Source organism: Durio zibethinus, chromosome 1 (assembly GCF_047325235.1).
Source record: "Durio zibethinus cultivar Kanyao isolate XHJ-2024 chromosome 1, ASM4732523v1, whole genome shotgun sequence".
Lineage (NCBI taxonomy): Eukaryota > Viridiplantae > Streptophyta > Magnoliopsida > Malvales > Malvaceae > Durio > Durio zibethinus.
Window position 1 is genome coordinate 38,405,506 of NC_143162.1, and position 15,642 is coordinate 38,421,147.

At 36.7% G+C, this 15,642-nt stretch overlaps 2 protein-coding genes and 1 pseudogene across 17 annotated transcripts; 2 read left to right on the forward strand and 1 right to left on the reverse strand.

Annotated features, from left to right (window-relative positions):
- Positions 1 to 2,218: 2,218 nt before the first annotated feature.
- Positions 2,219 to 3,238, forward strand: LOC111311441 (RING-H2 finger protein ATL80-like). Its single transcript, XM_022910821.2, has one exon. It carries the CDS (start codon positions 2,313 to 2,315, stop codon positions 2,883 to 2,885), a length of 573 nt encoding a protein of 190 aa, XP_022766556.1. The 5' UTR covers positions 2,219 to 2,312; the 3' UTR covers positions 2,886 to 3,238.
- A 1,754-nt stretch (positions 3,239 to 4,992) lies between these two features.
- On the forward strand, positions 4,993 to 8,796 carry LOC111312933 (protein MULTIPLE CHLOROPLAST DIVISION SITE 1-like; annotated as a pseudogene). Its single transcript, XR_016326245.1, has 6 exons — positions 4,993 to 6,004; positions 6,099 to 6,153; positions 6,249 to 6,498; positions 6,908 to 7,075; positions 7,354 to 7,741; positions 8,285 to 8,796. The product of XR_016326245.1 is annotated as a protein MULTIPLE CHLOROPLAST DIVISION SITE 1-like (transcript).
- A 650-nt stretch (positions 8,797 to 9,446) lies between these two features.
- Positions 9,447 to 15,121, reverse strand: LOC111312935 (monosaccharide-sensing protein 2-like). Of its 15 annotated transcripts, none has more exons than XM_089741610.1 (7): positions 14,639 to 14,701; positions 14,071 to 14,190; positions 13,598 to 13,723; positions 13,163 to 13,500; positions 11,143 to 12,089; positions 10,564 to 10,751; positions 9,447 to 10,211 (listed from the first exon to the last, which is right to left on the reverse strand). In XM_089741610.1, exons 3-7 carry the CDS (start codon positions 13,624 to 13,626, stop codon positions 9,767 to 9,769), a joined length of 1,947 nt encoding a protein of 648 aa, XP_089597736.1. In that variant the 5' UTR covers positions 13,627 to 13,723; positions 14,071 to 14,190; positions 14,639 to 14,701; the 3' UTR covers positions 9,447 to 9,766. The 15 variants fall into 15 exon arrangements, with proteins under 15 accessions (XP_089597736.1, XP_089597738.1, XP_089597734.1 ...); XM_089741612.1 differs by having other exon boundaries at positions 14,424 to 14,667; XM_089741608.1 differs by having other exon boundaries at positions 14,481 to 14,657.
- Between the last annotated feature and the right edge of the window lie 521 nt (positions 15,122 to 15,642).

Genomic DNA, 15,642 nt, shown 5'->3' on the forward strand with positions numbered 1-15,642 from the left:
CAAAACCTCACTCTCTTGTTTCTTTCCAGCTTTTTGGGGATCATTTCTCTGTGTGCTTGCTTAACTTAGCCAGACTGTTAAGTGCCTTTAATTGCGTAACAAAGTGCTAGAATTCCTGCATTTTCTGTGGATTAAATCCGCGATTCAACTTGCAAAATTTTCACCGCTTTGGATAGTTCGTATTTGAGTTTTTAGCGTGAATGCAAGATATTCCTAACAAGAGTTTTTAAGTGACCTCATGCTTTTGTACATGTATACATCTTGAATCTATTTTATTTTAGCAATCTTTATGTCGTTACGGTTTTCTTACTTCTTATGTACCTATACAGTAGGTTCATTGCGAGCTAGACACAAGAACTGGGGCCCAGAGTAACTTTTGTGCAATTATAAGGCACTTTTATCCTGATGTATGTTTGTATGTTATCCCCAATAGTTATGCTCTTGTTTTAACAACATTCTCATGTAAACATAAACTTTTCTTTTCCAAGTTTATTAACATGGCTGATAATTTTCTCTAGTTACTTACAAGCCTTGGTGTAGGACTGCGCTATGATAATCGTTTATAAAGTGCGGTACACGGTGCAGCGAAAAAAATCTTTTCTTGTAACCAACAATGGTTCGGTGAATTTCGTTTTCAGGGGAAGATACGATGTTGACCAAGAATTCAAGGGGTTGGTGCTGCTTTTAAGTTCCCACACTGTTTCTTTTTGGATGCATTTGATATTTGAAGGATAATTCTGCTAATATTTTAATCACTTCTACTCAAAAAAGTCATTTTAAGAATGATGCCCATGACACCATTTTACACACTTGTTTCTTTTTTGTCTTTGAGTGGAACGATGCCATCAATAGGGAGAAAACTGCAGTTATTTATATACAGTTGTAACTTTCCTTTCTTAATACTTTTATGCATGCTACTACCATTGCAGAGGAAGTCAGAAGGAGCTGCTGAATTTACGACCAAGATGTTAACTCTCTAAGATTGACGCTAGTGCATTCTTTTAACATAAAATTGTTTTTGAAGTGGAAAGCATTCAAATTCAATACGAGTAACAAGAATTGTTGAGTCAATTTCTGCTTCGATACTCGAGTGGTTTCCTCCTCCTAGTAATCTATACTTTATGTCCTTTCTTCAGGAACCTCTCCTTTGAAAATTTATTGGTGAAAATTCCTCTTTCAGATTCCATATCTGCAGATCAGGGAAAATAATTGGACCCTTAATGCTGACATGAAGGGTAGATGGAACATGAGATTCGATTTGTGAGAATGTATGAGATTGAGAAAAGTAACTGCTAAAAACATGTATAACAGCTCAATGTCATGGGTCATTAACGATATTCTAACGTTTTGCGGTTTCCTTTTCTTCTGTGGTCAAAATCATTTCAAAATCATTTTGCCCTGCCATGGTGAATGAATAGGTTAGAACTAGAACGTGACGGGCAGAGCACAGAAGGGGTCCAAAGAGACATGAATTACTGTGGCTCTTAGCAGTTAGCGCGTTAGTTCTAAGTATGGTTGAAAAAGACTTTGAATTTTGACATGGATATGTTTGGCTGGAGGCTCCACTGTCATTCCTAAATCTCAACTTGTGTTTGTTCTATACTTCACCATTGATGGTGGTGAAGGATGCATGCTGTCGCTTTGGTCAATAAAGGTCGACTTATCACTGATCCCTTTTTTTTCAACAAATGTATTTAAGATTATTTTAGAACTCACTATCCATAGTGGGAGGTTGACTCCATTTTGTATGATAAAGAAAACTTGGAGGAATATATATATAAATTACTTTTTTATTTAATAATATAAATTTTACTTTAAATTTATCAAAAATAATATATTTGTATTTAAAAAAATATATTTATAAAATAATTACTTAAATGTATAAGATAAAATTTTAAAAAATATTTTATTTTTTTATCTTTTTAAGCCATAATTACGAAAATTATTCATATTTATTAAATATTTATGAAAATAAAAATAAATTTAAAATATTCATTAAATACAAATATAAAAATAAATATAATATAAAAAAATATTCTACATTGACTTCTTTAATAAAATGGAGAAGATCAGTCACGGAAAGTAAACAAAAGAAGGGTGGTAAATTGGTAATAAAGATAACTAATTATATATTTAGTAATAGTAATTAACGCATAAATTAAATTAAATTAAATGTAGAAGATATTTTTGTATAAAACCCCACCGAATATCATTACATACACGGAACAACGTTACAACTAACGCAACACAACACATTCTTGATACATAATTACATTTACTTGAACAAAACACAACTCTCTCTCCCTCCTCACATGACTCGTCCTTTCAGGCTCTTAGGCGCCGCCAACTCCTCGGCCACTAACGAGCAGCCACCTGAACAAGCGGCAACTGTCGACTCCGACTTCGTCGTAATCCTTGCAGCTCTCCTCTGCGCCCTTATCTGCGTGCTCGGTCTCATCGCTGTCGCACGCTGCGCATGGCTTCGCCGCCTCTCCGGTGGCTCTGCCTCCATCCCCTCAGCTTCATCCCGTCCTACTCCTCCTGCAAACAAAGGCCTCAAGAAGAAGATCCTCAAGTCCCTCCCCAAGGCCACCCTCTCAGCTGAATCCTCTGCGAAATTCTCTGATTGCGCGATTTGCCTGACGGAGTTCGTGGTAGGGGATGAAATCAGGGTGCTGCCGCAGTGCGGCCATGGCTTCCACGTCGCCTGCATCGACACCTGGTTGGGGTCTCATTCTTCCTGCCCTTCCTGCCGTCAGATTCTGGTAGTCGCTAGGTGCCACAAGTGTGGGGGTTTGTCCAGTCCGGGGGCTTCAACTTCTGGAACTGAGACTGAGGCCAGATTGAAGGAGCGTGAAGATGATGTCAATAGGTTCTTGCCCTAGCCAGCCCCTCAGTCTCAAGGGTCCTCAATTTTTTCTTTTCAAAATTTCATAGCTTATTAAGTTTGGTTAAATTTAATTAGCTAATTACCTGCTAAATTATCACTACTGCTGCTACTAGCATTTAGGTTTTCATTTATTCGAATTTCTATGCAGTAGTATGTATGTAAAGTTGAAGTATAACTATATATGTATGTATCTTGCATGTTGAATATATATATATATATATATATTTGAATATATATATATATATATATATATTATATACAGAAATCGGAATGTCAGATCCTGCAAGAACAATGATTGTATTACCCACACAAAAAAGAATGGTTCAAGAAGCACCTTTTTTTTGTTCCCTTCCGTTTGTCAATTCAATACTTTTCTGGAACTAAAAACCCAGATGCCAACACCCGAATCATAACCATGATCAAACAAATTGCATATTGGTAATTCATAGATGCTGTCTGAGATGATCCAAGCTATTTTCTGAACTTAAAGTATGGCATGTTGGCTGTTGCTGATATGCTTCGTCTTTTTGTTCTGTTCGTACTTTGGTTCTTCACTTTTCTTTGGTGAAAGTCTGTTTCTTCGCTTTTAGCAGATCACGAATTCCTTTGGCGGTGGTCCTTTCAGAGTAAAGTGTTATTAATGCATGCTCTTAAGTTGTTAGTTATGTCAATCTAAAATTCTCAATTGGTATCTGTATTTCCTTGGAAATTTTACCCGTATTAGAATTACTGGAAATAAAGAAAATAAATACTTAAAAGGTAAAGTGGGCCATGGAATCGGTGAAAAGAAATGGGACCGTTCAAAATGCCAGGAGGGGGGAGGTCCATCTAAGGTGATGAAGAGAAGAGGAGAAGAGAATCTAAAGGTAGCACATGTCGAAACATGGGTGTCGTATCAATCGCAGGCAGCACGTCGCCTGTGAGAGAGGACCGTTGGTCGCTTTTGAGTAGGACGATCCAATCTGAAAGGAAAAGTTTTTGACTTTTGACGCTGATATCAGTCAATCTTTTTTGTTTTTCTTCAGCACTTTTTATACTACCTGATTAGCAATACAAAGGAGGTTGATCAATGTAAACAAGTGGTTTTGCCTTTTATATTATTTTAGGATTGGTGGTTTGGCCCGTGGGTCTGGGTGTTAAGATTCTTGTTGCGCGACCACTTTCTCTTCACTGACTACGGGTTAAAGGCACAAAAATCATTCCTCTTGTTTAACAACTTGGGTTTGATAAATTTTTTAGAATAGAATTACCTGCTTTCTACTTAGTTAACAATAGGTCAAACCAAAAACATGTTTTCTTGCATGTCTAAGCTATGCTGTTATATACTCAGTAAGAAAATAATTAAAGTTATGTAATTATGTGCGGGGCATGTGGAAAGCCAACTTCCCAAGTCAATTGAGTGCAAGAAATAGAGCAAAGGGAAAGCATTACTTAATTAATACCATGATTTAGAAAGAGAAATTTGTTTACATTATTATACGACAAGTAATATATTTTTTTGGCAACTTCTGACTGGAATTCAATATCGAAAGATTGGCAATGCATGAAAATGGAAAACGGGTTGGTTGAATTCATCACTAACGATCAAACTTCTTGTTATTATAAACAGGTGATAGAAACAAAGTGTGTAACCCACTAACTAACTGGGAATTTTTTTTTTTTTTTTAAGGGTGAGTAAATTAATGTGATAAGATATGGTTAATTATTTTAATTAGTAACTAATTTCAAACAACCATATCATCTGTTTGTCTTTTTTGCCTTGACCTAACAAGGATGGTTTGAGTCCGTCCACCATTTTATGCCTACCAGTATAAAATTTGGTTTATTCGTAAACCATAGACTTACTATATAGTATTATATATTCTTTTTCTTTTTTATTTATTATTATTTTCAAGCCGTCCATTAAACTAAGGTGGAAGGTCCACTAGAAAAGAGTACCAGAATAGATAGCCCATCGCCTTGGACTAGGAGTCATGCCTGCCTTTTATGACTAAAGGAGATGCTTAGCCTAGGCACAAGATGTTATAGTACTAGCATGTATAAATAATTTTATTTTTGAGAGAAATGTGTGGTGGGCACGGCAGTGCATTTATCTCTTCATTTCAATTCTTATTATTAGTGGAGTGGTATAGACCACATTCACATGGGAGAAGTTCAAATCGCTTACCAACAATTATGGTACGACTTTGTCTTTTTTTATCAAATACGCTAACTAGTCTTATAATTGGTTTTGTTAGTTTTAAGAAGAGAGAAGGGAAAATAAAAGAAGGGAGAACAGTGGAAATGATGGATCGGAAAATTATTTCATTTGAAGATAGATAGATGAGAATATGTCATATGTTTCAACAAGGTTCATATGTATTTCATAATTAATCATTTAGTGTCCATTCTCAATAGATTATTTAAGCAAATGGTCCAATTCTAGACATTAATGAGGAAAATTATTCTTAGCTAGCTGCTGCTGCTGCTGCTTTATAGTAGAATTAAACAGTACAGTAATGCGTATATCATATAAGACTTCAATTTGCTAGCTGCTACTCTTTGTTGATTCTTTAAGCTAATTGAGCTTAGTCAATGGTCCTGAGTTTGGCACTCGTATATGCTACTCCTAATTAGCACTAGAATCAGGGAAATGCCAAGGGTGGTGTGGCAGGTCATTAGAATTTCAGAGCAATCATTTCCGGTATCTATGCTTTGATTTTTTTTTTCAGAAGATAAACACCGTTCTTTTATTACAAATGGATTGACACCCTAGCTAGTACAAACTGCATCTTTGACCATAGAATAAATTCCACTGCAACTAAAATTTACTAATATTTTCCTTGCTGAATCCTGACTATAATTATTAGTATTTTTTTTTTTCCAAGAGAGAGTTATAATTAAATAAAATTATGAGCGTTAATCGAGAACACAGAGAAAACATTACGGGATTTGAAGCCGACGTGAATCGAACACCGAGAAAACACGAGTGGAGTACGAATCTATGATTAGAGTTAAAAGTTGATTTGAGCCAAAGAATTCTTCTTTTCGGTTTAGATTCTGCCCCGCCTGGGGTGGTGAAATGTGAGGACTGATGAAAGGAGGCTGCTCTGTTGCTGAAATCGCTTTTCAGCGGTAACCCTAATTTACTGCTATTATCAACAAAATGTAAAGGCCAGCGGAAGTAATTCTAATAGCAACCTCACACCCTCTCTTGTTTGTTTTTCAGTATCCTAATGCCATCAATTTGGATTCTTCTTCAATTCCATTCCCTTCCTTTCCAGGTAACTCCCAAACTTTCCTTCGTAACTCTCTCATTGAACTGGGTTTTCTTTTCTTGGTCAATTATTGATGATAGCCTTCAATTTGGGGGTGGAAGCACCGGGTTTCTTCGAATGGAACAACCTTGCTACTAAATCATAGCCTAAGCCAACGACTAAACTGGATTCCGCTAACACCTAATTCGAAGTTTTGCTGAGAGCCATTAATAATTCACTGAGCTCCACTCAGGACCGGCGTGCCCAAGATGGGGTAGTTGATGGAGCAAAACATACTCTGGCGGTACATTCCAATGACCCACTTTCCAAAATTCAGGAATCCATTACATCTTTCCCACCTGTTGTTTTCCTCGTATTTTTCTCTTATCTGTATTCAATTATACACACACACACACACACATATAGATATATATATATATATATATATATATATATATAAAGGCTAATTTTTCTTGGTTATTAAGCAGGTTTTGGTTTCATTACTTGGGGTGCTGAAATGTAATCACTGGCTTAGATATTGAGCCTACATAAGTTTTTCTTGAGTCCATTTACTGCTTATATAGAAGTTTTTAACATTGGCTCCTCTATTGGTGCTAAGGATTCCTCCAGTATTTTTCGTCCTTCGCTTGTGTTGCTAGTCATTGGTATATTTGCTTTTCATTTTCATGTCAGAAAAACCAGTAAAGATGATGTTTGTATGAATTACTTGAAAAAAGGAAAGTTTTATATGAAGAGCCATGTCCATTTCTTTCTTGTCTCGGATGAAAATATGCCCTAGAAACAACTTTACAGTGGGGTTGTGCATTGCAATTGCAATTATGGTTGTTGCTATGAGAGCATACATGGCAAGGAACTCAAGTCGGAGCTATCCTGGTTCTGTAGCTGATCTTGTAAAGCGTGGCTATCTAAGATCAGATAGAAGAGGCATGTCTGATTTCGTTCTGTGATACCTTTTCCTTTGTCTTGTGGCTGCCCCTGCGAAGGATGTAAATTTCATGAATATATTGCTTTAAAGGCCTTCATGCTATATAATGTTACAGGTTAATTATTTATTCTTAAGGGCTAGCATTTCATTGCATGTGCCCTATCAATTTTAATTTCTGCTGCTTTAGGTGATGTGGACTTGCGTCACATTTCACAGCCTTGGCTCCAATGTGCTTCCCTCGTGCTATTGGTGTAGTTTAATTATAAAATCTGTATTAACAGATCAAGGCTTCTCAAGTATGACGATCCATTTAATAATCCATCGGTGAAGGTTCGTAAGAGCAATTCAACTGTAGAGATGTGTGGAAAGCTTTACCGGTTAGCTCCAGTTACACTTACCAAAGAGCAACGAGCTATCCATCAAAAAAGGATGTCAAGAGCATATCAGTGGAAGAGACCCACAGTGTTCCTTAAAGAGGGGGATTCAATTCCTCCTGATGTTGATCCTGACACAATCAGATGGATTCCTGCAAATCATCCTTTTGCAACCATGGCTAGTGACATTGATGAAGACTTGGCACAAAACAATGTGTACCAAAAACATGGTGCTCCATTCCATATTCAGGCTGAGCATGAGGCATTGCAGAGAAAGCTTGAAGCACTACAAAAAGTAAGTAGTTTTAAAGTTTTGCATCTTTAATGCGATATTAAGTTGCTTGCAGAATAGGTAGCTTATATGTTGATAATTTCTGTAGCCATTACAATTATTTGACTTTGGTTGGCAAAGTCAACATGGTAGCTCCATCAGTAGTTTTGGATGGTAAGCAAAGTGACAAATGCACCAGATTAGTGCCTTATATCAATCAGGAAATTACATTTGTTGCACTATCTTTGGGCAAATGCAACGCGTATGATGAAGGACTATTACTAGAATGGAATTAAGAGTCTTCTTCATGCGTTACTGCTTATCTTAAATTAGTTTTTTTTTTTTTTTTGCATAATGTGTTGGGGATTTACATCTGCTGGCTTATTGATCTATATAACTTTTTATCTACTCAAATTGTTTTTATGGAGCCATATATATTCAAATTCATCTTTGCATATGTAGGATTACTGAATCTCAGTCTTGTAAATGTTGTTACCAGTGTACGCTGCAGTTTGCTGCCTCATTTTTGGAGTTTCCTTTTGAAAACTTGAACGTGTTTGCATGCAGGAGGAAAAATTGAACAACTAATTTATCAAGAGTAGAAATGCTAAAGATTTCCAGAGACCATTCAAATTAAATGCCAGGTCAGATGAACTTGCTGAGGAGGGCCCCAATAACAATCCGACAGCTGACACTAGGCCCCCTAAACTAGAGCGTGCCTCCAATTCGATTGAAAGCAACTTATCTTAAGAGGAAATGCAGAAACCCTGAAATATTGCGTGGCCTTGGTGTCAGTTTATTGAATCTACTATTATCCTGCAAGGAATTCCTGATTTTGTAGTATATGAAAGATAAGATCCTCGTGAATTACCTCTGGAATTGATTTCGAGGTAGCCCAACCTGATCTGGAATTGTAAACGGGAGAGCAGAGTTTGTACATATAGTTGCAGTAATTGATTTGGTCCATTTTATTTAAATGCGGTTTTTTTTTTTTTTTTTTTAATTTTCTAATTTACCTTTAAATCTTTTACATTATTACTTATTAATTTGAAAGAGTATATTATGAACTCTTTCCGTAACCTCGAAATGTAAACTAATTCAAGGGTCAATCAACTTTAAATGCAGTTTTTTCTATGTTAAGATTTTGCATAGCAATTATATGGTCTGTAGCAACGTGAGTATGCATGATTGGTTGCTGCACTTTCATTCATTTTATTTTCATCTTTTCCACTCTCACTGTCTGTATGTAGAGAAAAGATTCACTTTATATTAGTATAATTTTATATTTTTTAAATTAAAATTAAATTTATGATTTATTTGAATTAGAATAATTTTTTTAATTTAATAATTTTTATCCAAAATATTCAAAACAATGTAAAGATTATACTCATATAAATGGAACGATATTCTCTCTCTCTCTCTCTCTCTCTCTCTCTCTCTCTCTCTCTATATATATATATATATATATATATATATATATATATATGTTGCTGTACGAGGAGAGGAGGATCGAAGAAAATCTTGGATTTTAAAAGGTATAGCCATGAGACCTACATCTATTTAATGGGCCGCCCTTCAGATAGATTGGAAGAAGGAATGCCGCTGATTTGATCTTTCCTCCCTTTTCTCCCATTGTTTCTCCTCAGTCCAAGCTCCCATTGCCTTGCTTCTCAGAAGAGGTAGAAGGGGCCGAAAGTTTAACTTATAACAATCTGAAGAAAAACTGGTATTTTGCTTCTAACATCTTTGAAAGGAACTTTTACTAAATTACAAGGCATTACAATTTCTAAGACTACTTCCAAACAAGAAATTTTGACACCTCTGTACTCGCTTGAGAGTAGCTACTCAAGTCTATTCCTACTGATCAAGAACAGCTGTCATGAAACATCCATCTCCACCATGCTCTTTATTAAATTGGTATTACTATAACTCAATTGAAAAGGAAACAAAAAATCATTTTAATCCCTCATTTTCAATGCAACAAGAATGCACAAAAATCTCAGTTGGATGAAAGCTTACAGAGGTATTGTCACCGTTTAAAGCAGTGAGTTACTCATTCTTGGTAGCAGTGGCCTGTCTTGCACCAACAGCAAAGAACTCAGTAATGACTTCAAGTGGCATGCCTTTGGTCTCCGGGACTTTCAAGAAGACAAAGACCCAAGAGATGAGACATACAACAGCATAAATTCCAAAGATGCCGGCAAGGCCTATAGAACTGAGCATCACAGGCAGAGTGTAGGTAATAATGATATCTCCAATCCAGTAAACCAAAGCACAGATGGCAATACAAAGGCCACGGACCCTTGTTGGAAAGATCTCAGAGCAAAGGATATTTGGAATTGGTCCATACCCCATGACAAAGCAACAGAAGTAGATAATAACACATGCAGTTGAGATAGCAGCATTTACTACCGAGCCCATATCCACAATTTCGCTAAAAACTAGAATGATTAGTGACACTATAAGCACAGGAATTGTGGTGAGGAGCAGCCGCCTGCAAAAAATAAAAGTATTAGTTTTTTTTCCCATTTTCTTAAGGGGGGAAAAAGTAAGTGTGAACTGTGAAGGAAGAAAATTAAGGTGATTCTGACTTTTAAAGTCAAGATATTCAAACTAACAGTTATCAGGATAAAAATTTGAATCTTTTTAACAGAAAAACATGAATAAAAAAAGCCATCAAGTCCTATTTACCATATTCAAGGAGATGGCAATGAACTTAGAATAAACAGGTGAACCTGACAAGGCAACTATAAAAATGCAGATTCAGGAACTCCTAGGAAGAAAATATAGGAGACTCGGACTGAAGAATTACAAGTTGAAAAGAATATTTGAGAAAACGAAATCACCTTCTGCCTGATACATCCATCAGCTTCATGGCTACAGCTATACAGGGGAGCATCAGCAAGGTTGTGAATGCACTAATAAGAAATGACGCGGAATCTGAACTAAGGCCCAAGCTTGAAAGAAGCACTTCAACGCCTGCCTCTTCAAGAATTTGAGGAGTGTAATAGAGAACTCCATTTATGCCAGAGAACTGCACATAAAATTAGAAAAATTAGTTTAATTTACCATGACAATTACAGGATAATTAGCTCATCTGACAAATAAAAGGATTCACACTTCTCTATTTAAAGTACAAATCGACGAACATTAATGTGTAACAAGCCCCCACCCCCATTTTTATGTAGCAGAAGCTAAAGAACTATGAGCATGTAAAACAAGATACCTCAGAACCAATTACTACTAGCAAAAATATAGGGTCTAATCTCAAGAATTAATAATAAATCCAACTACAGCTTAGAGGGATGGACCATATTGCTTTTCAAAGCACATTCAAATCTGTAAGCTAATGTATAGAAAATGACAGGATGATTAAAAGGCTAAGGAAGGACTATCCGAAGTGCAAAAATAGAACTGCTGACTACCTGCTGAAGTATCTGAATCCCAATCCCAACTAACAACGCACGCTTCACTCCAGGGTCAAGAAGAGCAGCCCAAACTGGTCCTTTTGAAGCAGTTTCAGATGGATGAACCATTGCTGGTCCAACAGGACTCTGATCCAAAAGCTCCTTGGAATAAAGAGCAGGCTGGCTTACTAGAGCAGCAGCCTGGATAAACTCACCTTCTGCAGTCATATCATTACCAGGAAGTGATACAAGAGACCCACGTCGAGATCCAGGGACTCCCTCCTGGTGCAGATAAATCCTTTTAAACCCTCCTTCCTTCTTTCCATCCTCACCTTCTCGCTCAGACCATTTCCAAGCCAACTGCCAACCACCTCCAATTCCTGTACCACCAACTGATTCTCCAGCATCTTGAACAAGAGTGCTATGGCGTCTCATGCTTAGAACACTGCCATGGGAAGCAGGGGGAACCATGTCCTTTTCCAAGCTTGTTGTCTGACGTGAGATCAACGGGCTATGCAAATTGTCATCAGAGTCCCCCCCTCCAGCATCTGATACATAGTCCTCACCTTCTCTCTGCAAGCTCTCCTCATCCCAATGCTCATTTTTTACATGAGGCTCTGCTGTACTAAACATGCTTCCAAAATTCGGAAAAAGCATACTACGCATGCTCCCTGTCTCAGGAAGCTTTTCATGCACACTGCCAAATAACGTCACAAGGGGGTCCATAAGGGGTACACTTTGGTTCACCATGCTTCCCTGGCGAGAAGCAAGGCCAAGAATGCTTCGTCCAGTGACAGGTCTGGCAACCCAAGACAGGCCCTCTTCAGGTCCATATAATCTGATTTTTTCTTTATCAGCAGTAGGTTCCTGACTATCAGCAAGTTCATCAGCTGGACCTATTATGTACTCCTCTATAAAAGTTTCACCTCCAATGCCAAGGCCCTCAACCAGCAAAGCCATCTCACCTGCAGATCAAAGAAGTCTCAGCAAGATCCACACCCTCAATTGGTCTTAAACTAGTTAAATAAGAGGAAACTACGAAGACACAGGAATTTCTATCATTTTCAATAAAGAAACTAAAAAGCTATGGAGGCTCCTTTGTTGTTCGGTATAAAGATTCTAAGCGATTGAAAGGGCTCAAAAGACAAGAGTAGAGAAAATTTTCTTCTCTTGTCCCCAAAATATACTCCGCACATGATGCCTAACATACCAATACTCATCAAAAGGATGCCAACCAAATTAGGAGACAAGCACGCGAGTACTAGCTTTGCTTTGACATTGAGTCATGCTTATTTGGTAGACACTTACATGCTGGTTTTAAGTTTTTTTCTGCGTAAACAACTGAAATGCTCATGGTCCTCCTTAATTTATAATGATAATGTTTGAAATTATATTGACATTTTTATTAGAACATAGGGCATACTTCAAATTTTAGAAAATACATGGCTTGACAGAGTGCTATAAGTTACTTAGTGTATTATACAGAAAATTTTCAGCTAAACCTTTATGGCAAATATAACTTAGAGTGATTGGAATAATGGGTAATCCAAAAATGATAAAAGCATTTGTGGGTTCAAGGGGGCTGGTGGTATGAAGCATAATAAAGATGTGAACACCCTTGCAAAAAATTCTTAGCAGAGGCAAACTTTCCAAATACAGGTAAAACTGGTAAACTTTCCAATCTCTTGTATAGTCTACCAAAATTGATCAGATTTACTCAAGTTTCTGATGACCTACATGCATCATGCCTTTTTCTTCAGAATAAATTGAATCCTCAGGAATAAAGATCAATCATAAATGGAAATCCCCATCGTAAAATGCATTAGATTTTATCACTTATGCTCATCCATAATTATGTTATGCCTCTCAGTGGCTTCAGCAGAGCATCAAATTATGTTCTTGGCTCTCTGCACAGTATCTAACAATGCAACTTCCAAGTCCCCTACATTTCCAACACATGCACAGAAAGGGAGAGAAAAGAAGGTAAAAAAAAAAAAACAGAATTCAATAAGAAAAATAAAGGAAGCAAAAAATGAACCTGAAACATCTTCCCTGCCACGTAATCTCTGAAGAACTTGTTTTGCCTCAAGCATCTTTCCTTTACTCACAAGCCACCGAGGAGATTCAGGCAAATAAAAAACTGTCAAGGCAAAATAGAGGAGAGAAGGGATCGATAGAACCCCAAGCATCAGCCTCCAACTAGGTGAGTCCATCAATGACATCCCAAAAACCATACAATACGATAAAAACATCCCCCCAGAACCACTGAATTGTGGTAGTGTATTTAACAATCCCCTTATCTCTGATGGGGCAGTCTCAGATATGTAGACTGGGACAAGAGTAACTGCTAAACCAATTCCAAATCCATCTAATAGCCTGGCTATGCATAAAATATAGACATTAGGTGACCACAACATTACCAAACCACTAACAAAATAAAGCATTGAAGAAATTATCAGCATTGGACGCCGACCAAGCCAATCTGATATAGCACCAGAGCATGTTGTAATAGCTGTAGCTCCTATGAGTGACATAGCCACAACGAGGCCTTCAACGCTAGTTCCCAGATTGAGGTCGTTCTTGATGTACACAATTGCTCCTGGATGCACCCCACGAAAAAAAAGATTGCTGAAGTGAATAGACCTTAAGGATTCACAGCAAAGACAGGATTTTGAGCGGCAAATAGAGATGACGGTGGTTTAAGAAACAAGGGAAGCAAAATAAAAAAGCACTAGATATTCTTTGTTGGAAGCTTTGAAACAGTTAAATTGTCAATTCAACGAATCCCAATCAACAGGAAGCACAGAAAAACCATGATGAGAACAAAGAAAAGAATATGCAGTCCATGAATTCTTATTTTAAATTTGAAAATCAGGTTCAAACATTCAGTGAGTCATGCTGAGAAGAAACAAGTAGATAGCAATGTAAATGTGAAAGAAGAAGTACCAGCAATCGTAGCATTATCCCATCCCTGCAAAAAGTTACCAACTGTAGCAGCTATGGCTACAAGAGCAGCACCCCTCATCTCTTCACCCAATGAATCAAACAGCCTGTCCGGAACTACCCCTGTAAGCAGAGAAGAAACCTGATCACAAATCAACCAATTTATCACTAACACAGATCTAATAAGTTAATTGTCACTTGAAAAACACCAAACAGGATTGCATCAATCAACCCACACAAGCACTCTACTCTAACATCAAAACGTTAATCACATTAGCATATCACCCCCAAATACTCAATAAATAAAACAAAACAATTTTACAGGGATTGGTAAAATAAACTAGGAAAGCAATCACCATCGACGACAGCAAAATTTAATACACCCAAGAATTTAGATCTCTCAGGTTGCTGACCTACTTTTAGACCGGCGAAACTTTAGAGACAAAGACAGTGAAATTAAAGCATAGAAGAGGAAGTAGAAGCAAAAAGGGTGTTGCTTTTTGCTAATAAGAGAAGGAGATAAGCAAGTACGAGGTTTGAAAGGTAGAGCTTTGTGCCACAAAGATCTTGCCTTGTGTATACAAGTGAATAAAACCCTCCGGACTGCAAAGCGTATGATTATGATTTATGGAGCAGCTTCTTCGATGGGAATCTCTATGCTTATTAGAGACAAAGATAGTTTCAAAAAGTGATGAGGGGAAAAGTAAGAGCTATTTGTCACTAAAATTATTGCTAGAGAGAGAGAAAGAGAGAAGCGCTTAGAATTAGAAACTACTACCAGAGTGGAGTAGTGGTAAGTGATGTAGTCTGCCTCAACAACCCTTCAACATATTTGTCAAACAGAGGTCACTCAACTAACTCATCTCAATCGTCGAGTTCATTATTATTGACTGAGACAATGAATTCAGGTAATTCTCTGCTCTGGTTAAGACCCAGGCCAGGAGAATTTACCATCACACAAACATTAAATGAAGCGCTATTTGGAACACCAGTTGGCGCTAGCCACTAGTCACGGAGCAGCTGGTTACAAATACTTTCATTATCTTTTAACATGAAAGTTTTGTTTTTCTTGTTTTGAATTCTTTTTATTGTGTATTTATTTATATGATTATTTTGTTGCTTCAAATACAAAATATACATATATATATATATGATTATTGTATTATATATCATTAAAAGTATTATTTTTAAATATATAAAATATTTCAAAGTATTTTCATAATTTTTAATACTTCAAATCTTAATGACTATTTTGATATTAAATAATATGTGCTAATATTTTAATTGAATAAATTTTCAATATATTAATTTATTAATACACTTTTAATATGATTTTTTGTCACCACCGTTTTGCTATTCATACAAATGAAGTTTAATGGGCTGGAGAGACAAGGACGGATCCTTAACTTGGGCACAAGGCCCAATTTTAAGTTGGACTTCAGTAATCCCTAATTGGACTTTATAGAATTAGCCATGAACTATCACTCTATAAAATATGATTTAAGTATATATATATACAATTAAGAAAGAATTATTAATTACCATGCGGTTAAAATGGACAATGAATCTGCCAGC